Source organism: Ambystoma mexicanum, chromosome 11, assembly GCF_040938575.1.
Source record: "Ambystoma mexicanum isolate Mex_15411 chromosome 11, UKY_AmexF1_1, whole genome shotgun sequence".
In the NCBI taxonomy this organism is placed as follows: Eukaryota; Metazoa; Chordata; class Amphibia; order Caudata; family Ambystomatidae; genus Ambystoma; species Ambystoma mexicanum.
The window spans coordinates 1,074,429,337-1,074,454,881 of NC_090934.1; the positions used below are offsets into that span (position 1 = coordinate 1,074,429,337).

A 25,545-nucleotide genomic window follows, 5' to 3' on the forward strand; every position below is an offset into this window, starting at 1 on the left:
GAATGGGAGAGAACTGAATAAAAGGCGATTCTCTTGGCTTGGAAGGCAGAGTCGACCACTGGAACAAAGGGACCGAAGAAGAGCTTGAAGAGGACAGCTGCTGCAACTGCTGGACCGTTGGTTTGCCCGGTGAAGTGCGGCTGCAGGCCCGAATCGCCAAGTTCACATCGAGAGAGAGTGAGAAGTCCTGCAAGGAAGACTTCTCCCTTTGAGTTGGTGGGACCAATGAATTTGACAGTAAGCCACCTGGATACCTATCTCGGAGCTGCTTGCATTTTCCTCAGAGTGCTGCAGGAAACCTTATAACTAGGGAGAGGGACACCAGTTTGTGTGCTTCACTCACATCCACCAAAATTGAATTTTGCCAAGTGCCAGCTTTTTGACCAGCTCCAGTGCAGGAGTCCCCCCGATGTCCTCCCTCTTGTCCCCACTACTGAGGCCCAGGAACAGCAAGATCTGCCAGGAACAGAAGTCATCAGCTGCATCTTTTTCTTCATTGAAAGGTACTGTGAAACGAAACAGAGTACTTACCTCTCGCGGTGAAAGTGCTTGAAACTTTTGCAACTCGCAGGCCTAATCAGCTTGCGACCCAACATATGATTCTTCTTTTTACAAACTACTTCTGAGAACTTGTGCAGCGAATTTACCGTTTACTTATCAGAACCGCTTTATCCTATCCAAGACTTCAACCCATTGACTTTGGCCTAGCCTATTGAATTGACTCTTTTGGTGAACTTAAAATATCTACACTGTGTAAGAATAATTGTAACCTTTCATGTTCTAATAATCTTTGCCTTTTACTCCTCTTCAAAAGTATTCTGTAATAGTATTGAAGTATATTTGTATGTTATATAATTGCCTTCTTCTTATACATGTTTTATAACTGACAGATAAATTAATAAGTATTTATCAAAGAAACCTTGAGTGTAAGAGTATTTGAACACCTGTGATTGGAGACCTCTGTGCAACATTATTACTGCTCACATTCCCCTCTTGAGATAAGCCTGGCTGCTCAACTCCGCTACCGAAACTGTGTAGTACAGACTTATACCAAAGGTTGGTTTGCTTACACCTGTAGTCCTAGTTGTGTGTAGTAGTCCCAAAGGGTACTGCATACAAACTCGTCTGAAAGCCGTCGCAAACAAGTCGATCTGGGGATGCCCGATTTGAGAAACAGGCTCTCCACTAGCTCCAGCCGAAGCTCCCTGATCAGGAAGTAGGCGACCTTGTTCTTTACTCCTGCCAGATGAAACAGGATAAGGAACATCCCCCTAGGCGACGGCCCAGTGCCATGAATCCTGCACCTCTTTGGAGAGCGCCGAGGATCTGGTGCCCCCGTTTCCTGAAGTAAAACATTGTGGTGTTAATGTCTGAAGATCCGCACCACCTTGCCCTTGAGGTAGTGCAGGAATGATTTGAGGGATGAAAACCCTGCCCATAGCAGAATGTTGATGTGCAATGTCGTCTCCTCCGGCAGCCACAGGCCTCTGGCATGAAGACTTCAGGGGGCAACCCCCCCCCATCCTTCCACGAGGCATCCGTCGTGAGGTCTCCTGATGTGGTGGAGCCTGGAAATTCGTGCCAACGGTAAGATGAGAGCTCATGCCCCACCATTGTATCGCCAGACGGACCCCCACGGGCCACCAGTGGTATTCGGGGACACTTCCGTTGAAATTCCAGGGTGTCCCCGTGGGCGAGAGCATCCAGCACCCAAAGGTCAGTGGACATGGTCTTCCACACGCTGACGAAGTCCGCCAGCCGGCCTCCCATCGGGGTACACGGGTGGGTGCCCGATGTCACGGACGGTTCAATCTTGCTTGGGCGTCGAAGGGCCACCTTGGGGTTCCTGCCGACGATGACGTCCACTTCGGCAAGCCTTGGAACGGCCCCGGTTGGTTTCCTGGGCCGAGGAGCGGGAGGGCTGGCGGTAAGAAGAACCCCCGCTGAAACCTTTGGAAGATCCTTGGGACTTGCCTCTTGAGGGCCAAAAGGATGGCCGCTGCTTTTGATGGGTGCCCAAGGCACGTGCCGTCTGTGTACGTCTTGATGGCCTGTAGAGACTCAACTACAGCCTTCCCGAAGAGATGGTCTCCATCAAAGGGCATGTCCAAAACCCTTGCCTGAACGTCCGGACGAAAGTTGGTGGCCTTGAGCCAGCCATGACGACTAAGGCAAATGCTGTTGCCCATCTGGTGGAAGCCCGCTTGGCGATGTTTGTGGTCCCCGTGAAGGCGTGGTCCCCGTGAAGGCGTGGTCCGACGCCACCTCACGGTCCTGTAGAATTTCCTCTTGTCGTCGGGGAGGAAGTCCAGGATGGGAGCGATCTTGAACCACAGCTCTCGGGCGTTGGCGGCCTTGATGGATGGTAGTGGCCGCATAGTAGATAACCTGTCGCCCCATGGCATCTAATTTCTTCCCCTCACTGTCCGGAGGGGTGGATGCTGCCAAGGAAAAAGCGCCCGACGAGTCCAGCACCCTGTACTTCTTCTCAAGGCGATCTCTCTTCACCGGGGCCGTAGAAGGGTTCTTCATGAGAGACAAACCTTTGTCTCAAATGTCATCCAGGAGTGAGACCGAAAGGATGGTCTTTCTCTCCGCCTCGCGGCACTGGTACAAGAAGCCCTCCTTCTACTCTGGAGCGAGCTCATAAGCACTGGAGATCGAGTGAAACAAGACTCTCGCCCGGTGGAGAAGATCTGGAGTAGGCGATGGGAGGTCCCCCATCCCAACGTAGTCGTCCGTGCCAGTTGTCGCTGTGTCGGGGCCTGTCTCATCCCTCCGGGGCCATCGGCATCCTTGTCCGTACCTCAGATCAGAGTATGCAGTGCAGAGAGAATGTCCACCGAGAGTTCTCTAGGCGGCAGCTGAGGCGGGGGTGGTAGCGGAGGCAGAATAGGAGGCTGGGGTGCTGGCAGGGCGCCCAGGCCCTAGTCGCCTTGCTGCTCTTCCTCGACCGTATCCTTGCCATAGTCGCCTTCCTCGGCGCGCTCATCGTAGGGCATGTTCCAGCCATTTTCCTCCTCCTGGATGGTTTGAAGGTAGACGAGCTCCTCCTCTTAGGAGATATCCGTGCCCTGGAGACCCTCTGCACCTTCCCACCTCCCCCCTTCTTCGCGTCCAGAGGGGACGGTCTCGGGGAGATGACCTGCATCATCTTCTCCGGGGTCTTCTCTATGGGCCGGAACGCAGCCTCCCTCCTGGGAGGAAGGGACACCCTCACCTTCGGGGTGGTGCCCTGCAGATCCGCCTCAGCGGCCTTCACGAGAGACCCCACTACCCCCTCAATGGAAGTCTGGGCCTTCACTGGGTGTACCTGGGCCTTCATGGTCAGGACCGGTCCCTTGCCCCGTTTGGCCTTGGACGTCCTGTATCCTGCTTGGACCTTCTCCTTAGGGGGAGGGTCAGCGCCTCGATTCCCCTTGGCCTTCTCCGGCAGGTCGGTCTTGGGCTTCTCCTCGAGTTTGCCCGGATGGTCCGTGTAAGGCAGAGTTTGTATGCAGTACCCTTTGGGTGCACTACAACAACCCTGACCTCCTGGCAATAGGGACCCAACCTTTGGTATAAGCTTCTACTACACAGGTTGGTAGCGTGTTGAGCAGCCAGGAATATCTCAAGAGTGGTCAATGTGAGCTGTAGGGGAGTTGCACAGAGATTCACAGTGACAAGTATTCAAATAAAATCTTACACACAAGGTTTCTTGATTAAAGAATTATTAATTTATTTACCAGACAGTTATAGTAAGCATCAATATAAAACCACACATTCTTAGTTATCTGAACCAGCAAATACCCATTTGGGATGACATACAGGCACTACCTACACCCTCAGGTGACTTCAATAGCTAGGGTGCTGTTGGCATTAATATATCACGGTTGCATTTAGACTATTCTTGGGAGTAGTGTCAAAGAGCAGAAAGTTTAGAATAAAACAAGTATTTACACAGTTATTCTAAAGTAGGTAAGTACTTTCAAAACAACCCTCCAATGAAAAGTTAGTTAACCCTTTCCTGGAAGGAAGGCCAAACATCAGCAGAAGAGAGAAGTGTCATTCAGGGAGCCAGACCAGCCAATGTTAAGTTAGCAAAAAGTCAAGGTGAACTGAAGCTCTTCTTGCAGGTAAGTAGAAAGTCTTTTCCAATGTTTTAAAGAGTATTGGTAGAATAGAAGTAATCAAAGTAGGGCCACAAGCTGATTAGGCTTGTGAGGTAAAGAAGCAGCAAGCAACTACACATAAAACCAAGCAAGTCTCCAACGAGGACAAGTGGTTACACAACAAGAGGCAAGTTCTTAGACTTTACAGTACCTTTAGTTTGAAGAAAAAGTGCAGCAGATGACTTCTGTTCCTGTGCAGCTCTGCAAATCTTGCTGTTCCTGGGCCTCAGTCGTGGGGACAAGAGGGAGGACTTCTGGGGACTCCTGCAGTGGGACGGTCACTGCTCGCAACCTGCAAACTTCAAACAAGTGGCTGTTTGGCGTTTCAGCTCCTCGCGTCTACCGCAAATAGCTCAATCAGTCCTGCTTCCTGGGAGTCCGGAGGATCTTCCTGGAGCTCTTGGCCAGCTTAAAAGCAACGCACACCAACTGGCGTTCCTCTCCCTGGCTATTCGGTTTCAAGCAGCAACTCTGGAAATTCGACCAGCTCCGAGAGGATGTCCAGGTGGCTTACTTTGGAGTTGATTGGTCCAACCAATTCAGGGGGGGAAGGTCATCCTTGCGGGGGCTTCTCTGTCAATATGAATGACATGCATTACTTACCGTAATAGCATTTCTGATGATTGTAACTGCTTAAGATTCACATGCTGTGCATATGGTCCAAAATCCAGCGGTAACTGCGGGGTATTGCATCTTATCTTTCGGGGACCGAAAGGGGACGTCGGCATAGGCATGTCTCACACTATCCCTACCGTGACGTGTAGTGTATCCAAAAACCCTTGCACGCCGAGGTCCCTCCGATTGTATTCTTTCTGCCATGAGGGAGCCCAAGGCTATAGTGAGTGAATAAAGAGAGAAATTAGTAAAACGTCTATGTTCCTTACACCCCGAGCGGGGAGGTAGGGAGGACGCATGTGAATCTAAGCAGATACAATCATCAGAAATGCTATTACGGTAAGTAATGCATGTCTTCTGATGCTAGTTAATCTGCTTAGAAACACATGCTGTGCATAGACTAGCAAGTAGTACCTGGAGTTGGAGGTGGGTTGTGAGAAGGAACAGCAGAGAAAAGATGTCTTAGTACTGCTTGTCCCACCTGAGAATCAGACCTAGAATGAGTGTCTAGGCAATAGCGTTTTGTAAAGGTGTGTACAGAACTCCAGATTGCCGCTTTGCAAATGGACTCCAGGGGAACATTTGCAATGAATGCTATGGACGCCCCAGTGCCCCGAGTAGAATGTGCTCTAGGCTTGAAGGGCAGTTCCCACTTAGCAAGAGTGCAACATAGTGTGATGCATTTAACAATCCACCTTGAGATAGCCGATCTAGAAACAGGATTCCCCTTCTCTACCAGCTGCCACTGAAACAAAAACATTTTCCTCAGTGGTTTAGTTCTTTCCAGGTAGAACATGACTGCCCTGCGCACATAGTGTGTGTGTGGGCTTCTTTCGGACATGCTAGTGGGATTTTGGAAAAAGGTAGGTAGTTCAATCGATTGGTTCACATGGAACTTAGATATAAATTTAGGCGCAAATCTAGGGTGAGTACGCAGAACTACCTTATCCCTGTGGACTGTAACAAAGGGGTCTAGAAGAGAAAATGCCTATAGTTCGGTAACCCTTTAATAGAAGTGATACCCGCTAGGAAGGCCGTCTTGTAAGATCTTTTAGACTTGCTTAATGCATTGGCTCAAAGGGAGATCCCATGAGCCTGGTTAAAGCTACATTTAGATCCCATCCAGGAACTGGGTGGGAGATGGGAGGATAAATCCTCTTAACCCCTTCCATAAAGGCCTTAATCACCGGTATCTTACACCATAACACCTTTTGTTGCGATGTGGTGTAGGCTGAAAGAGCAGCCAAATGAACCTTTAGGGAATTGAAGACCAACCCAGTGTCTAAGATGGGTTGGGTACAGCACAATGTGTGTGGGTGAGCAATCGATGGGGATTGACACCTTCGGAATTACAACAGATGACAAAACGTTTCCATTTGCTGGCATAGCAATAACATGCGTTAGGTTTTCTAGCTTCCCCGAGTATGTCCATACACCTCTGAGGGAGCTGTAGATGTCCAAACTATGACCTCAGGTGCCAAGCCGCTAAGTTCAGAGTTTGTGGGCATGGGTGTAGGATCTCCCCCGTCTTGAGACAACATGTTGTACAAGCAGGGTATTTTACTGGTGGCGAGAGGGACATTTCTATCAGGTGAGTGAACCAGGGTTGGCGGGCCCACACAGGGGCCATCAGCATCATGGTAAAGGTTCCTGGTGCATCTTGTGCACTATCTTGTTGAGAAGGGGAGTGGGGGGGGGGGCAGATGCAGCGTAGACAAATTTCCCTGACCAAGTTATCCAGAGACCGTTCCGCTTGGAGAGGTTCTGGGGGTACCTGGCGGCATAGTTTTGGCATTGGTATTCTCCTGAGTTGCGAACAGGTCGATCTCTAAGTCCCATTCTGCGAAGACGTTGGACACAATGTCTTCCTGCAGACACCATTCGTATTCTACAGGCAGCGGAAAGTCTCTGCTGAGCACGTCTGCCAGAAGATGGAGTTCCCCTGGAACATGTTGGGACAACAAACATCTTGTGCTCGAGAGCCCATATCCAAAGGTTTTGGGACAACTTGGATAGCCCTGGAGAGTGAGTGCCCTCCTGTTTGTCCAGGTAATACATGGCTGTACGGCTGTCTGTTAGAATCAGCACCGTCTTGCCCTGTAGTTGCGTCTGAAAAGCCTTTAATGCCTTGAACACCGCTAATAGCACCAGTAAATTTAAATGGTTGGACGCTACTTGTGGGGACCACACTCCATGTGCTGTTTGCAGAAGCAGGTGAGCACCCCCACCCAGTGAGAGATGCGTCTGTCGTGAGAGTGGCTTCCACTGCAGGGGTGGTGAAGGCTTTCCCCTTCAAGAGGTTTTCTCTTGACCAACACTGCAGAGAGAGCGAGGGTTGGCGAGACAACTACCAGATCTTCCCATTGTCCGCTTGCCTGACACCACTGGGTGTTGAGCCACTCTTGCATAGGACGCATGCGCAGTCACGCGTGGGGAACCAAGTATATGCACAACGCCATCATTCCTAGCAAATGCATGGCTTTGCGCACCGTCACGTCCCGACTGGCTACATATTGAGGATCTGAAAAAGCATGTTCTGAACCTTCTCGTTGGAGGGGAAGACAAGGCCGTCTTTCGTCCGGATTAGAAATGGTCTTGACTGGGGGCTACACTGGATTTTCTCGTTTATGGAGAACCCCAGACTGAACAGGTGGTCTACGGTCTTTTGGGTGTTAAAAAACATGTGTCGTATGAGTCCCCTGTTATGAGCCAGTCGTCGAGTGAAGGGTAAACCGGATGGATAATCTGCGCAGTTGTGCTGCAGCTACTGCCAGGACCTTCGTACCTTGCCGCCGAGGCGATGCCGAAGGTGTGTACCTTGAATTGGTAATGCCGGTCCTCTATCATGAACCTAGATATTTCCTGTGCGCTGGCAACATTGAAATATGAAAGTATGCAGCTTTCATGTCTAATGTTGCCATGTAGTCCCTGTTTCAACAGCGGGATTACCTCCTGTAGAGTTACCATGCAAAACTTCTGAGGTTTTATGAACTTGTTCGCTGGGCGCAGGTCTACAACAGCGCGCATGGTGAGGTCCTTTTTGGGTACAAGGAAGTACACTGGATAAATACCCTAGTTTACCTGAAGAATAGGGATGGCTTCTATGGCATCCTTTCCCAGCAGCGCTTCCACATCTTGATTCAGGATCTTCAGATGGTCCGGTGAAAGGCACCGTAAGTGCAGTGGTCTGAATTGTGGCGGTAAGGCGAATTCCACGCAGTACCCTTGGGCAACCGTCTTTATGACCCACTGGTCTGAAGTTATCCCCTCCCATGCCGTGAGGATAGATGTTAAGCGCCCCTGACCGGAATGACATGGGAGAGGACCTGGATCTGATGGTCATTTCTGACCAGAGGCTGTGGCTCCTCTAGGATTGGGGCCTCTCCCTCTGGCTTTGCCGCTGACCCCTTGGTGGGTAGTATGCGGGGCTTCCTGACGTTTGTCCAGCATTAAAGTTTCCCGTGCCATAGTTGCACGGGACTGCCCTCGAAAGGACCGCAGAGAATTACTTCCTCTCTGGGGGAGAAGGTCCGAGTTATTTATTGCAGGGACTTAAGAGTCTCATGCTCTTTTTTGGCTGTTTCTAGGACCTCATCGATCGCCTTTCCGAAGAGGTTTGCTTCAATTGGTTTATTGATGACAGAGGTCTGTGCCTCAGGCTTAAACCCTGAGGTACGAAGCCAAGCGTGCCTTTTGAGTAAAGGTTCCTGAGACAGAGACCTGGCTGCTGTTTCAGCCGTGTCCAGAGTGTTCTTTATTACATTCTGGTTCACTTGCCTGCTTTCGGCCACAATAGTGAGAAGTTTGGACCTGATGGGCTCTGGGACCTCCTGGAGACCTTCCTGTACTAGGTTCCATTGAGTAGCAGCATAACTCGCCAGTGTTATTCGCTATGCGCATGGTATATGCGGCAGCCGAGGTAACCCGTTTACTTAGGGCATATAACCTCTTGGATTCTCTATCTGGAGCTGCCTCCCCCGTAGCAAGGGGTATTCCTGCCTGTTTCCGGGTGGTAGTCACTACCAGGGAATTGGGGGTGGAGAGTACTTTAATGTATTGGGGGTCCGAAGGAGCTGGCCGAAATAACTTTTCTACTCGTGGGTTCACTGCCTGGGTTTGAGCTGGTGACACCAGGGAGGGAGCCAATCTTCTCTTAATAGAATTAAGGAGGGGAATGGCCTGGCTAGAGGGGGGTTTCGACTTAAAAATATCTTCTACAAAGTCTTGATCAGGCATTGCCTCTTGAGGAGTGATTTCAAAATGCTCAGCCACCTTCTTAAACATGGTATTGAAGGCCATTTGGTTATCTACAGGTGAGGCCTGGCGAGCCGGGGTTGACAGAGGGGAATCCAGGCACAATACATCAGTGTCCTAATCTTGTTGGGGGAGCGTCCATAGGTCCGTCCCTACTTGCTGGGTTTCTTCCCAATTGTCTGTGGCATCCACCTGGTCCTCATTGTAACCCTGTAGGAAGTAAGGTTCTTCATCCTCACTGTAAATGTCCTGATAAGTATCCATCTGGACGATGTCTTAATGATTGACGGGGACAGAGGGCTGATTATCTTGGAAATGTGAAGCAGATTGAAGATTAGGTTCTCCACAAGATCTTTTTGGGGGAAGGATGTTCAGAAAAATTGATAATTTTTTCAAGGTGGTCCCTACACCCTTCAAATTTCTCCCTTGTCCATTTAGAGGACCCATAGGGCCTACGGGTGGAAAAGTGTCGTCTTCTGCCCTTTGGTGCCGGAAATTGTGTCTCAGTGTGTTGGAAAGAGGCTCTCGACTGTCCTCATAGGTATCGTGAGAATCGGGGCATCATGGCTATCTAAAGATTTGTCCATGGCCTGCCCCATGTTTTTCGACAGAACAGGAATAAGCCCAACCGTTGAAGTAATTCTTGCGATACTGTGTTCGATTACTGCCGAATCGGCGTGACTTAGTGGGTCCGGAGGTCTATCGTTAGAGCGCCTAGCGGTCGGTTTTTCGCCTTGAGGCCTAGTGCTAATTTTTAGGCCTACCGAGCCTTTCGGGACCGTCGGATTTCCGCGCTTCAATGTGTAAACCTGATTTAAGGGATAGCGCCCTTGTTTGTTTTGGAATGCCCAGTCGCAAAACGCTGCTGCAAATGCGAGGAAGGATGTTGATCTGAACGATCAAAGGAATCCGCCAAAATTTGACGGCCCTGCTGGCGCTTTCACCTTTTTCGACGTACCCGTTGAAATAGGTGTAGGGGGTGTGTGTTTAAGGTAATGCACTTGTACGCCCCTGTCACAAGGTGTTGTCCCTGAAGCGAGACCAGAGTCATGCCTTAAAGGGTCGGGGACGGGCGTGGCGGACCTAGAAGTGTCCGCCTCGAGGTCTATCATATCCACAACAGATGTTTGGTCATCGGAGGTGCCCCTGTCACTTTCAGTGGGTGTGGCTTTACACAGCGCTCCTTAAGGGTCTTAGGCCGAAGGAGTTTACAAGCCGCACACCGTTTCTTGTTGTGATCTAAGGGGAAACAGGAGTTGCATGTCCTGTGTTCGTCCTTCCACAGGAATCTGACCCTACACTTAGGGCAGAACCTAAAAGGAGTCATTTCCATAGCAAAAAGGGAAAGATGACCAGACCTAGAGGGTAAAGAGGGGCAAAGAGGAAAGACATAACGGAAATATGGCCACCCCGACCACTCTCCCACTGTAAAGGCTGGCCAGAAGGCCCAGCCACGTGGATGCTTCAGCCACTGGATCTTAAGCACCGAAATACACCGCCGTAGACAAGTCCACCGCAGTCTTCGTCAAAGTTATTCTTGCCGTCAAAATGACTTAAGGGGGAATAACTGACAAGTCGGTTTAGGATAAAAATCATCTCTTATGCAAGAGCTCCGCAATAGGGCGACCAGTTATCTGGGCAGAAAAAAAACAATCCGAGGGACCTCGGTGCATGAGGGTTTCTGGGTACACTACACATCACGATAGGGATAGTGTTACAGAAACGCCTATGCCGACGTCCCCTTTTGGTCCCCGAAAGACGAGATGCACTCTGCGGTTACCACTGGATGTCGGAACATATGCACAGCATGCGATTCCAAGAACATTAGCAAGCATCAGAATTGGAGTTTCAGCACAGCAGCAGGGCTTCACACTAGGCAAACCAACGGTTCAGGAGTTGCATCAGGCATCCTCAAGTTCTTCTTCGGTTCCTTCGTCCAGTGGTAAACTGCCTTCCAAACCAAAAAGCCTTGCCCTTTATGGAGGGTTCTCCCATTCATTCCAGCCTAGCTGTCGGTCACCCAGCAGGGTGGCTGTCCTTGCTGGACAGTCAGACGGCCAATCACCAAAGAGTTCATTTGGCTCTCCTAGGAGACTAACAGGGAGTTTCGGGCACCTCCATCACTTCCTGCCCCCACCAGACACCCTGGAGCCAGAGGCGGGCTTCACTCGTGAATCCCACCAAAAGCAAAGCGAACAAAGGGTCCAAACCGGGTTCGGCGCGCATGGTCCATCTCAAGAAGGATCTTTCCACAAAGAAATGGCAAAAAAAGACTAGGGCCATTTTGGCAAAAATGGCACCCTTGGGTGCTTTACAGCAGCTGCGAACGCTGCGACCCCAACGTAGATTAAAGTAAACCACTGCCACCAGCCATTCAGCGAGGAAAGGGTAACAAATGTTACATGAGAAGCTAGACACAGGGGATACCAAGTAACCCCTCCAGCACCCTATTGTAAGATAGGGTTTGCTGGTCTAGAAAGTTACAATTGTAAGTAAAGTCAATTTCACTTTACTGCTCTGGGAAACAGTAGTTTATCCAAGAAAAGGCATTTAAACCTTTGGTAAATCTGAAAGACTTCCCTGTGCCACTGCACTGAAGGCGCTGTGTGGCACAATGTGAAAGATGATGCCTATGGAGTTTGTCAGACTCCACAACCAAAAGAAAGTTCAAAATCACATTAAAATACAAGAGTGGAAAAAAGGGCCTCACTCTCCAGGTAAAAAAATGCAAGTCCTTAAAATCCAGCAAAGTTGCTGGGGGTCTCTAAGGTAGAAAGGATTTAGCACCTTTCTGAGAATTCTCCCCAAGAGCAGGATTCACGAGTGAACCACGCCTCTGGCTCCAGTATGTCTGGCAGGGGCAGGAAGTGAGGAAGGTGCCCGAAACACCCTGTGCTTAATCCCCTTGGTTACAGGAATGCACCCAAAAGATTGGCTGGCTGGCTGTCCGGCAAGGGTGACTGACAGCTAGGCTGGAATGAATGGGAAAGAACTGGATAAAAGACGAGGCTTTTGGTTTGGAAGGCAGAGTCGACCACTGGACGAAGGAACCGAAGAAGAACTTGAAGAGGACGTCTGCTGCAACTCCTGGACCGTTGGTTTGCCCAGTGAAGCCCTGCTGCTGTGCTGAAACTCCAAACTCGTATCGACAGAGAAGCCCCTGCAAGGACGACTTCTCCCCTTGAGTTGGTGGGACCAATCAACTCCGAAGTAAGCCACCTGGACATCTTCTCGGAGCTGGTTGAATTTCTACAGAGTTGCTGCTGGAAACCAAATAGCCAGGGAGAGGAACACCAGAATGTGTGCATTGCTTTTAAGTTGGCCAAGAGCTCCAGGAAGATCCTCCTGACTCTCAGGAAGCAGAACGACCTGGACGGAGCTCTTCAATCCAAAAGGTACTGTAAAGTGAGAGAATGTACCTCTTATTGTAGAGTTGCTCGCATCTTCTACTACTCCCAAGCCTAAACAGCTTGTGGCCCTCTATTGATTCTTCTTTTCTTCAAAGACTTCTAAAACATTGTGCCAATACTTTTCTTACTTACCTACCAGAAGTGATTCAGCTCATACAGACACTTGCGCATTGACTTTGGCTTAACCCGTTACGCTGAATGACTCCGCTTATGGGATCCAAAAGTATATGCCTGCTTAAGAATATTTGTGGTCTCTTGTTTGTTCTAATAACCTTTTCCTTTGACCAATTCCTAAGAATGTTCTAAATGCAACAGTAAGATATTAATGTCTACAGCACCCTAGCTATTGAAGTCACCTGAGGGTGTAGGTTGTGACTGTGGGCCATCACAAAAGGGTCTTTACTGATTTAGAAACTAAGTGTATAGTTTGAGTGTATTTGTGTGTTGCTTTTATATTGCTCACTTCTGAAGAAGACTTATTCTAACTGACTATTCAAGAAACCTTGTGTGTAAGTGTTTATTTGATCAAACGATTATTCATTTAATACTGGTCACTGAATCTGTGTACAACTCCCCTACAGCTCACACTGACCCCTCTTGCGATCAGCCTGGCTGCTCAATACGCTACTAACTTGTGTAGTACAGACTTATACCAAAGGTTGGGTTCCTATTGCCAGGAGGTTAGGGTTGTTGTAGTGCACCCAAGGGTACTGCATACAATCTTGCGTAACAGGGGAAGAGACCCTGGCTGCCGCAGGGGCACCCTGGACCGGGTAAGCCCCTGCTGCCTTCGAAAGAGCAGCCACCAGCAGCTCGATAGATGCAGAATACTTAGCCTGTACATCTGGGCCTTCATGGGCAAGTCGGCCACCTGTTGCTTGGCCTTCTCTGGTTTCTCCCGTAGCTTCCCCGGGGTAGCTGACTTTCTCTTCGACGAAGAGCAGGAGCGATGGCTGGAGATGAACGCGCTCTGGCCGTCTCAGGACCCGCTTGCGCGGCGACCCCGATGGAACTGGACTTGCGGTGCTTGGCCTGGTCTTTGACCCCCACGGATGGAACGCCCTGAAAGGACCTATAAGCCCGCTCTGGTTGGCTGGATCCGGAGGAGGAATGCCCCTGTGAATCACATGGGGCAGGGGCCTTGGATTTGAGCCACGCTGCCAACCTGCTGTGCCGATCCTTCATTGTGCACTTGGTAAAGCCACGGCAGATCTCGTAATCTTCCTCCTTTTGCGTCGGGTGAAAACAATAAATAAGGCACTGGAAATGCTTGTCCTCCACAAAAACATTCCACAAATTGAAGCTGTTGCAGAGCTTGAAGAGGTAACCCAGTCCTTCTATGACATGTTCCGGCGTGCGTTTTAGGCCCGATGGCCTTCTGGAAGCTTCAAAGAACAAACAATCAACCATTCCGCCCTCGAGGGGCGATGAGACGCCGAAAAAATGATCCCAGTTAGTCAGATGAAGAAACGATGGAGCACACAGGCTCGATCCAACAAAAACAGGATTTTCCTACCAAAAAAAGCCCCAAAAACGCAGAAAGCTCTAAGAGCGAAACACAAGGACACCCAACACTAGAACGTGTGGTAAAAATCTGAAGATGGCTGCCAGAGGAGGGGCTTAGGGAGAGGGCAGTCATTGGCGAGGGCAGTATGACCCAGAGCTCAGTGATTGGTTTATAGGAGAAAGACAGTTTATAAACAAAAATGAAACAGTTTTGTTTACCGCAGATTCCCAGTCTGACGGGGAATATTCATTAGCATGTGAATCCATGGCAGACCCCATGCTGGAGAAATAAAAACTATTTATAACTGAAACCTTTAGTGTAAGTTACTTGGCTACTTGTATTTACAGATTTCAATTGTACAGCTCTACAGCTCACAATACCGACTTCTGTAGTACAGGTCTATACCAAAAGGTATGTTACCTAATACCAAGCAGATAAGTGTTTTGTAGTCTCACTCAATGTGACTACACCAATTCTTACCTAACACAGCTCCCTCTACCTGGCTAAACCATTCTTCAGAGCTTGTGGGGGCAATGCATTGCACACAGAACAGCCGTCCCAGCCGTGGTCGGGGCCAAGGCACCGAAGGCAGAGCGTGTGCGGATCCAACGTGGGGAAGGAACCCTCGCAGGCTGGACACCTGCCGAAACCCGCCGTCATCGACATGCGCCGGGGAGCAGCGCAGCACCAGCGGACAGAGTATTATCTCTGACAATTGCTGGGAGAAGAAAAGAAAATCTTCTGGGGAAAAGCACGTGGAATTACAAGGCCGGAGGCCTAACCCAGGAGCGTTGGGGAAAGCGGTCCCTTACCGTTGTTGCGGAAAAGAGGACTGGGAAGTGGTGGCGGTTGGAGGAGTCAGGGGAGTATGCTCCCTGGGCCGTGCCCCTGCGCGCATCTAATTTTAAAGGGGAAGACAATTTTTTCTGGTGAAAAAGGTTCAGTTTCCCATCCCTAGCAAAGGACGCCCATAGAGTATGGAAGAAAGGGGACGGGAAAGTAGGCTCGCTCACTCAGGAGGTTAAAATCAAAAAGGTCCCAGATTCCAGCAAATGGCTGGGGATCTCTAAGGTTAAAGGGAATAAGCACAGAAACAGAAAATTCTCCCTAACACTAATACCAAGAGATAAGTCTAATAAAGGCCCACACCAGTTAAACTTTAGAAAAACGTATTACAATACAAAACAACTGAACATGTCAGATTGTGAGGAGCTCAGAGACACAGGGGCAACATTGCTTCTAATCGCTTCTTAAGTTAATCCTCACCTGGTTTTGCGGATCATTCGGGGAGGTATTGGTCCAAGGAACCTTTCCATCATTACCAAGTGCTCTCGATTTTCATGTGTCTGTGGAAGAATACCAAGTTGTTAATTGATCTGTGAAGAATCTCCAACAGGCAAAACTCAAGTGTGTTCTAGTTCAGTAACAATTGCTACTATTAAACTCAACAGAAGGAATATTAGCAATTAAATCCTACTAATGAAAAACATATGGATGCGCAGTAGGCTTAACCTATTAGCCTCTGTGACCATCGGATATAAAAATGAAGGTTAGGATTGTTAGAAGGGTTTTCCTAGAGCCCGTCTTTAGGGATCAAGAAGGCTTGCCCACACCTGGATTGGAGGGCCTCTCAGTATACAGTGCGACAGGGCAAGTGGCTATGCAGTTAATGCTATACTCTCAAGAGGGGCGTGGGATGGAAAGGAAGGTAAAGGTTAGCATACAAAAGCCCACATTTATGTATTAGCTACGTGTGGATCTAAAATCTACTGTGGTGGGCAGATTACAGGGGCCCACCCTAGTTATGGTCAACAGGGGGAGAGAGTTTAACCAAAACACAATTAAGGTAGCACGGAGAGCAGTCAAGGATCCGGAGAGAGAGAGTGTGGTCATGGGCCTCATCCAAACAGATTAACACAATAATTCAGCTTAGACAGTCAGTTACAAATAAATTATATTATTTGAGCCTTTTGAACACACTAAGAAATGAAACTAGCAGGTAGTAATATCACACAAAACCATAGATCACAAATATATACATTCACCAGTAGGTTCACTTACAATACATCACTAAATAACTAACCAGGTGAGACGGATAATAACTCAGATGTTGATAACATTATTAGAACCTATTACGGAGAATTCTCAGAAATGTGCTAATTCCCTCTACCTTAGAGAACCCCAGCAACTTTGCTGGATTTTGAGGACTTCATTTTTTTAACCTGGAGAGAGCGAGACCCCTTTTCCCACTCATGTATTTTAATGTGATTCTGTACACAGTTTCTTTTTGGTTGTGGAGTCTGACAAACTCATAGGCATATTTTACATTGTGTCACGCAGTGTTAATGATAATTCTCAAAATATGCCAATTTCTCTCTACCTTAGAGACCCCCAGCTCTTTTGCTGATTTTGTGTTGGTTTCTTTTTGAATTATGGAGTCTGAACTCCATAGGCATCATCTTTTCATTTGCGTCACACAGCACCCTCAGTGCAGTGGCACAGGGAAACCTTTTCAGGCTGTCCCAAGGTTTAAATACCTTCTCTGGGATAAACTACTGTTTCCCAGAGACAGTAAAGTGAAATGGACTTTACAAGTCTTTTCAAATTCCTAGACCCAGCACTCCCTATCTTACAATAGAGTGCTGGAGGGGTTACCTAGTATCCCCTATGTCTAGAAACTCATGTAGTAGTCAAAGGCTACCCTTTCCTCTTGAAATGGCTGATGGCAGTGGTTTTACAACTACCTACCATGATTTTTCCCGACCGCGAATACCAGAGTAAGCCAGAGTAAGCCAGAGTAAGCCACCTGGACATCCTCTCAAAGCTGGTTGAGTATCCACTGCAGTCGCTGCTGAACCGGATAGCCAGGGAGAGGAACACCAATTCGTGTGCATTGCTTTTAAGCTGGCCAAGAGCTCCAGGAAGATTCTCTGGACTCCCAGAAAGCAGGACTGACCGAGCCTGAGCCCCCTCAACAGAGTGAAGGACCCCAGATGCAAGGAAAGCCCATCTTGACAGCCAGGAACCGCAGTGTTGCTATTTGCAGTAGATGCGAGGAGCTGAAACACCAAAGTTCCATTTGTTTGAAGTTTGCCGGTTGCGAGCGGTGACAGTGCCATTGCAGGGCAGAAGTCCCCAGAAGTCCTCCGTCTTGTCCCCACAACTGAGGCCCAGGAACAGTGAGATGTGCAAAGCTGCGCAGGAACAGAAGTCATCTGTTGCACTTTTTCCTCAACCTAAAGAAACTGTAAAGTCCAAGAACGTACCTCTTGTTGTGTAGCCACTTGTCCTCATTGGAGACTTTTCGGTTGCATGTGTAGAGAGCTGCTGCCAGCTTCTTTACTTCACATGCCTATCAGCTTATGGCCCTACTTTGATTTTTTTCTATTCTACCAAGACTTTTTAAACATTGAAAAATACTTTCTATTTAACTGCAAGAAATGCTTCAGTTCACCTCGACTTTTGCTGACTTATCATTGGCTGGCCTAGGCTCCCTGAATGACTTCTCTCTTCTGCTCATCTGTTTTGCCTTCCTCCCAGGAAAGTGTTAACTGACTTTGCATTGGGGGTTTGTATTGAATGTACTTACCTACTTAAGAATAACTGTATGAATACTTGTTTTATTCTGAACTCTCTTCTCTTTAACGCTACTCCTAAGAATATTCTAAATGCAACAGTGATCTATTAATATCAACAGCACCATAGCTATTGGAAGTCACATGGGGGTGTAGGTAGAGCCTGTGTTTCATCCCAAATGGGTATTTGCAGATTTAGATAACTAAGAGTGTGTATTTCTAACGTATATTTGTGTGGTGTTTTATATTGCTCCCTTCTGAAAAAGGCTTATTCTAACAGACTGATAAATTAATAGTTGTTTTATCAAGAAACCTTGTGTGCAAGAGTTTATTTGAATACTTGTCACTGAATCTCTGTACAACTCCCCTACAGCTCACCTTGACCCCTCTTGAGATAAGCCTGGCTTCTCCACACACTACCAACCTGTGTAGTGCAGACTTGTACCAAAGGTTGGTTTTCTATTGCCAGGAGGTCAGGGTTGTTGTGCACCCAAAGGGTACAGCATACAATCTTCATTAACAGAACCAGTAACAAGTACAATTCACTTTACTTCAGAAGTTCAGCCCTAAGATGTATGGGGTCTAGTGCTCAAAAGTCACAGGTTCCAATAAAAGATTTCTCTCAGGAAGTTATTCACTACAGGGATGAAATTGGCTTGCAGTGGTGATTCAAAAGTTTAAAACTATTTCAAAGTTTAACAACTATTTGTCAGAAGGCAGGTAAGTTCTCTTTCAGACCGAAAGCTAACCCAGGGGCAGGGTACTTGACGAAGATTCGACGTCCAAAAGTTAAGAGGGAGATGGAGACAAAATTCTTTGCACCTAAAGTTAAACTATGGAGGACATGGCCGGCAAGCACAGGTGTGCCTACTTTAACCCCCCTTTTAAAAGTGCTTTAAGATGGCCCTGCATTGAATGGAGTGACAATCACTGTTTTCAGGCGATGAAAGGCGTCCTTCCAGACGTGGTTGTACACAAAGCTCCACAACAGGTTCCCTTGATGCTTGGAAGCAGAACATTCTGGAAAAGGCGATTTATGGCACAAGGTAGCGACCCCCAAAATTCTGATTTGAACTGTTTGGAAGAATTCTCATAAATGTGCTAATTCCCTTCACCTTAGAGACCCCCTGAAACTTTGCTGGATTTTGAGGACTTTGAGGACTTTATTTCTTTACCTGGAGAGAGTGTGATCCTTTTTCCCACCCCCTCATGTGTTTTGAAGTGTGTTTTACTCTTGTGTTTCTTTGGTTATGGAGTTTTTAGACAAACTCCATAGTCGTCATCTTTTCATGTGTCACACAGCACCCTCAGTGCAGTGAAGCAGGGAAGCCTTTTAGGCTGTCCCAAGGTTTAATACCTTCTCTGTGATAAACTACTGTTTCCCACAGTAAGTAAAGTGAAATTGCAAATGGCTGGTGGCAGTGGTTTTACAACAAACTACAATGATTTTTCCTGACCATGAACACCGGTAGCATTAAATCGCGAGAGCCATATTTTTCAAGATTGCACCTGAGCCCCCTCTGTAAAAACAGGTCCCAGTCTTCTTTTTTCGCCATTTCTTTGTGGAAAGGTACTTCTAGAGTTTTGCTCTGCGCGCCAAACCAGGTTTGGTTCCTTTGTTCATTCGCCTTTGGCGGGCTTCAGGAGTGAAGACCGCCTGTGGCGCCCAAGTGTCTGGGGTGGGCAGGAAGTGAGGGAGGTGCCCGAAACTCTGTGCTTAGTCTCCTAGGAGACCCAAATGCACTCTGTGGCGATTGCCTGACTGTCCGGCAAGGAAAGTCACCCTGCTGGGTGAGTGACAGCTAGGCTGGAATGTGGGAGAGAACTGAATAAAAGGCGAGTCTCTCGGCTTTGAAGGCAGAGTCGACCACTGGAACGACAGAACCGAAGACAAGCTTGAAGAGGATGGCTGCTGCAACTCCTGGGCCGTTGGTTTGCCTGGTGAAGCCCTGCTGCAGGTCCGAATCGCCAAGTTCATCTCGACAGAGAAGCCCTGCAAGGACGACTTCTCCCTTTGAGTTGGTGTGACCAATCAACTCTACCCGTAAGCCACCTGGATACCATTCGCAGAGCTGGTGTTATTTTCCTCAGAATGCTGCAGGAACCCGAATAACCAGGGAGAGGGACACGAGTTTGTGTGCTTACTACAGCTACCGGATTTGAAGATTTGCCAGTTGCCAGCTTTGCGACCAGTCCCAGTGCAGGAGTCCCGACGTCCTCCCACTTGTGCCCACGACTGAGGTTCGGGAACAGCGAGATCTGAAGGAACTGCCAGGAACAGAAGTCTTCAGCTGCAGCTTTTTCTTCATTGTAAGGTACTGTGAAAACCCGACCGAGATAACTTACCTCTCACTGCGAAAGAGCTTGAAACTTTGGCAACTTGCAGGCCTAGTCAGCTTGTGACCCAACATATAAATCATTCTTTTACAAACTAATTCTGAGAATTTTGGCAAAGACTTTTCCGTTTCACTACCAGAACTGCTTTATCCTCGTTAGGCAGAAACCTGTGCAGTTCCCTTAGGGACCACTGCAAAAGATTTAAGACTACAGGTGTTGGCAGTAAACCCACTTGGTAGCAGTCTGTACCACCCAGATTTACCTGGTAGCTGTGGCTGAGCAGTCAGACTTCCCTCAAGAAGAGTTAGGCAGTATGCAAAGTATACTCAATAAGGGGGCGTGGCTTGGCAGCCATGGACTAGGCGGCTTTTCCTGTGAGCTCCTGGATCCGAACATAGATCCGTATAAGCGCACGCATGTGAACCGAAAATTCCGACAAGAAATTGTGATCGCACCGTTATGAATACGTGTGGACTCCAAAGAACGTTGCTGTGTGCTGCTGGGACTGATACATCAAAAGTTACGGAACTTTGATGCTGCTGGTGAGCGCTGCGGAGCTGTTATCAAAATGGCGGCGAGACGCGGACAAAGGAACCCGCGGGAGTGAAGACCGTGCCCGTCGCTCGGGCTGAAGTGGTCAGAGGAGCCGGCAGATAAAAGCCAGGCACCGTGAAGCGCACACCCAACAGGGCACTGGGAAGCCCAGCAGAGTAAGCCTGCTCGCACCGGAACACCCACGAGAACGTGGCGGCGGGGGGCTGCCCCGGAGGAGTCTGAGACTGCAAAGCGGACTCCCCTGGAGAATGAGCGAGCACGACGTGCCTCGGTGCCTGGGGACCCGCAGTGAGGGCATGGAACGCCCGTGAATTGGGATATAGTCGGCGGTACCGGGCGCAGCCGGTGGCCACCTCTGCAGCCGAAACGAAGAGCGGCTGTGAAAGACGAGGGATCAGGGCGGGCGCACGCATAATGGAAGTGTGGCAGTGATACACAGGAGACGTGCCCCATAAGAAACAAAGGGAACTCCAGGCAAACGAACCTAAGAGAACAAGGATACCGACACTGCCAACCATTATGACCTGCCGGTAAAACGAAGAAGCGGCAGATGCAGCTTTGCTACGAGGTGCCGAGTTGCACTACAGCGCCAACCCCCCTGCAGGTCAAGGGCACCACATAGCGCGCCCAGAACGTGGATCAGGGCGCAGCACGATAAAGAAAGGAATATTGGGTGGGTGTCGCAAAAGACTACGAGGCGCCGAGTTGCACTACTGCGCTAACCCCCCAGCAGGTCAAGGTGCACCACGCAGCGCGCCCAGAACGTGGATCAGGGCGCAGCATGATAAAGAAAGGAATACTGGGTGGGTGTCGCAAAGGAAGCAGCCCCTCACAAAGGAGACGGCAGACCTTGAGGCACTAGGAGGCTGCCACTGGAAGATGCGCTGAAAGGGCATGGAGAAGTGAGAAGGGCACCATCGGTGAAGTACGGGTGGAATGCTGGACTGCCTAATTGGGCGCTACAACACAGGTTGCCCCGCAAAAAGCCACCATGCAAGTGAACTAACGCCTAGCCCGTCCCATGATGAGATGAGCCCAGCCACGACACTACTGGGAAGGTGAGCCAGCGAGGACACATAAGTGGGGTCATGGGAGCATGGTGCATGGTACTGTTGTGCTGGTAGGCGCTGCCAAATGATATATTGAAGCGTGTTAAAACAGAGCCTAAGTGCAACCAGCATCACAGCGAAGCACTGCACAGGGAAGGGTGCGAGGAGATTGCGCAAGACATACCCAACGGTGCACATTGGGCGGAGGGCCCTAAAGTTGGATGCCTGCGACGCGAGGAGAACTTATCCCTGCGGTCAATCCAATGAACCAATACGCGGGAGAGCACAACCCATTCCAGGAATAGCCCGGCGAACGCATGCCTGTACAGAAGCTCTCCTGGGCAGCTCTCTGGAACCTGGGTCTGCATTGATCTAGTAGTGCAGAGCCGACACGTCAGAGACCAAGCTACCGCAGGCAAGATGACGGGAAGAGGGACTGCAACCAAGAGTAAGGGTAGACAGTCCACAATGGAAGCATTTGCCAAGACGCAGTTGTCTCCGGGGACCGCAGCACCAAGGGGCGCGTCAGCACCAATGGAGAGCACTACAACGATCGAAAACCACCAAATTTTGGCGGCTATCACGGAACTAAAAGACACATGGGGGTTGGCGATGGCGGACTTGCGCACTTCCCTGGAGGCCAAGATAAATGCAGTGGGCATCGATGTCGCCTTGCTGAGACAGGATGTTAGAGCGTTGGCTGAGAGGACGAGTACCTTGGAAAGTGCGGTGAAAATCAACACGGACACTAGTAGCAGCAATGCGAAAGAGGTTCACGTGCTAAAGCAACAGGTAGCTAACCTGGAGAATCGGGCAGAGGAAGCAGAAGGAAGAGCGAGGAGGAACAACATTTGCGTGATCGGCCTTCCAGAGGGAGAGGAAGGCCGAGACCCCACTGACTACGTCGAGAATTTACTCTTGCAGGAAATAGGGGCCGAAAATCTCTCGCAAGGTTTTGCTGTGGAGCGAGCGCATAGAGCCCTCATGAGGAGGCCACAATCGGGGGCTCCTCCCCGGCCAATAATAGCGAAAATACTGAACTATAAGGATCGCGAGAAGGTTTTAGAATACTTCCGTAAAGGAGGAACCATCAAGAGGGCGTCATGCACTGTCACGGCGTATCCAGATTACACAGTGTTGGTCCAAAGGCAGCGGTACAGCTACGTGGAGATCAAAAGAAGGCTACGTGCGACAGGGATCAAATATATGCTGCTGTATTCCGCGAAGCTAAAAGTGATACATAAGAGCAAGATGTTTTTCTTCCACACGCCCGAAGAAGCGACGACCTGGCTAGACCTTCAGGGCTGTCCGGAACAAGAAGCGGATCAGGCGCAAGAGTAATACGATAAGTGGCTGAGACATTACATGCAGCGGGACATGATGTGCAGTGGGTATCCATTTGAAATGTGGGTGGTGGCTCTGGTTGGGGGACATCACTGGGTGCACTTGAAGTAGATCTCATGGACTGGAGCGGACACAAGGACTTGAATATAGCAAAACGTAAATATATGGGGTATTTGTACAGTTAAGTGTGTTAAGTTTATAGCAAATAGGAGCGGCAGGATGTGAGCACCCTATCCCCCCATAACAGTCCTAGCAGGCTAGCCAGTAGGGCAGCCTTACCCCGCGGAGCAGCGAGTACAGGCGGGAGCCAGGAAAGTGCTAGATGCGGGGGAGCCTGAGATCCAGGGATGGAGCTGGGCAACAGTTGGGGAGGGTGTCGGGGGGGGTTGGAAGGGAAAATGGGGGGTGGGAGGTGTGGGGAGTTGGGTGTGGTTGGGTGGGATGAGGGGAAGGGAGGGGTGTTTGGGGTGTGTGCAGTTAAGGGAAGTTTGAATTGGGATACGAGCCTACGTAGACGAGAACAGGTACGAACAGTGGATTGCGCGGCTGGGGTGGGGGTGGAAAATGTAACAAGCCATGGGGGACCTTAAAATAATCACGTGGAATGTTAGGGGTCTAAACAGTTATCTGAAGAGAAACAAGGTTATGTTATACTTGCGAAGAAAAAAGATAGACATTGCGCTATTACAAGAGACCCACTTGACAAAAGAGACTGGGAATGATCAAGAAGAAATGGAAAGGTGTGGTAGTGGGCTCAACATACTCAGCTTATGCTAGAGGGGTCCTTATCTGGGTGGCCCCGCATGTCCCCTTTCATGGGTTAAAGGAAGCTGCTGAAGGGGACGGGAGGATGGTCATACTCAGGGGCCTGGTAGAGAACAGAGAAATAAGTATAATCAATACATACGCTCCCAATCAGAATACAGCGATGTATTTTAGAACCCTGAGTGCTAACCTTGGTATGTGCATGGGAAGTGCGGTAATCTGGGGTGGGGATTTCAACTGTGTACTAGACCCAAGGGTGGATAGATCGGACCAGAAGTTGGAAAAACCAGCCCCGGCGGCACGGGTGTTGCGAGCGTTACTCAATGATTTCGATTTGACTGATGTATGGAAAGTGAAGCACCCCCAAGAAAGACAGTACTCTCACTACTCGGCCCCACAACAGCTGTCCACCAGACTAGACTATGTCTTTGCTACGTCGGACATAATAATGGAAATGGGGCGGGCGGAATATAAAGCGAGAGTCCTGTCGGACCACTCGCCCTTGATTGTTAGCTGGCAATACTGCCCTCCAAGAGCAAGGATCCCGACGTGGCGTCTCCGAGCGGAGGCGCTTAGGGATCCTGTGTTCAAAGAAGAGGTAAGGGAGGAGATCATAAATTACTTTGAGGAGAATACGGGTAGTGTAGATTCGGCATGCACGTTATGGGAGGCCTTTAAAGTAGTGTTGAGAGGCGTGGCCATAGCAAAGTCCAAAAGTCTGCAAGGCGGTATCCTGGCTGATCTGCAGGAGGGGGATTTGGAAAAAGCACAAAGGGAGGATGGCGATATTGGTTCGAATACGGAGCGGATACTTCAACTTCAACAGAAGTGTGGAGAGCATTGGGATAGGTTGTGTAAATTGAATTATAAGAAATGCATAGAGAGACAGCACGCGGGTGGGGATAAGACAGGACAGCTTCTGGCGTGGTTATACAAGAGCGAAACCCCCAGATCCACCATCAGAGCAATAACAAGAGATGGCAGTGTAGCGGACATCCAGGAGGGAGTTAATCAGGAATTTGCCACGTATTACAGAGAACTGTATGGGGACGTTGAGGAGGATAATCTAGGGAGGATAAAAGAAACACTCGAAGATATAGGTCTGCCCAGGATAAGTGCTGAAGAGAGGGAAGAGCTGGATGCACCAATCACTTTAGAAGAGCTGGAAGCAGTAGTGAGACAATTGCCTACTAGTAAAACCCCGGGGGCGGATGGGTTTCCGAGCGAGTTTTATAAAGCATACATGGCAGAGGTGCTCCCTCCGATGCTGAATATGTTGAATGAAGCGTTTGAGACGGGACAGCTGCCGGAGTCGCTAAGGGAAGCAATTATAATCCCGCTCCCTAAACCGAATAAGCCTGGAGACAGTTGTGGCTCCTACAGACCACTATCAATGCTGAATCAAGACAGCAAGATTTTAACAGCTGTTTTGGCGAGTAGACTGCGAAGAGTCATAGACAAACATACACCCGGATCAGACGGGGTATGTTCCAAACAGGAACATAACTCACAATAACAGGCGACTCCACCGAGTCATCGAATGGGCGGGGGGAAATGAGGGCGACTTGGCAGTAGTGTCCTTGGATGCGGTAAAAGCTTTTGATTCTGTTAAGTGGCCATGGCTGCTGTCTACTCTGGCGGAATATGGGTTGGGGCCCGGATATGTAAGATGGGCAAAGATGTTATACAGTGCGACGCTCGCTAGAGTTAAGACGGGAACTGTTATTTCAGAGAGATGGCAGTTAGGCAGAGGTACTAGACAGGGATGCCCGTGGTCCCCTATGTTATACATATTGGCATTGGAGCCTTTGGCTATATACCTCAGACAGCAGTATGACACCATAGGCATCGAAGTGGGTGGGGAGCGACATTTGATCTCTTTATATGCAGACGATATGTTATTGTATCTGAAGTATCCGGAGGAGAATCTCCAGTATATTTTGGAGGTTATGGATCGGTATGCGGGGCTGTCTGGAATAGCTG

The 25,545-nt window shown here is 49.2% G+C and overlaps 1 protein-coding gene across 8 annotated transcripts in view; it reads right to left on the bottom strand.

The window, feature by feature from the left end:
* The window catches only part of CLK3 (CDC like kinase 3), a 336,052-nt gene that overhangs the window by 54,744 nt on the left and 255,763 nt on the right, over window positions 1-25,545 (bottom strand). For all 8 annotated transcript variants that reach the window (XM_069624327.1, XM_069624326.1, XM_069624329.1 and 5 more), the window contains one exon: window positions 15,204-15,283. In XM_069624327.1, coding sequence (XP_069480428.1) covers window positions 15,204-15,283 — 80 coding nt within the window. The remainder of the gene's footprint in view (window positions 1-15,203; window positions 15,284-25,545) is intronic.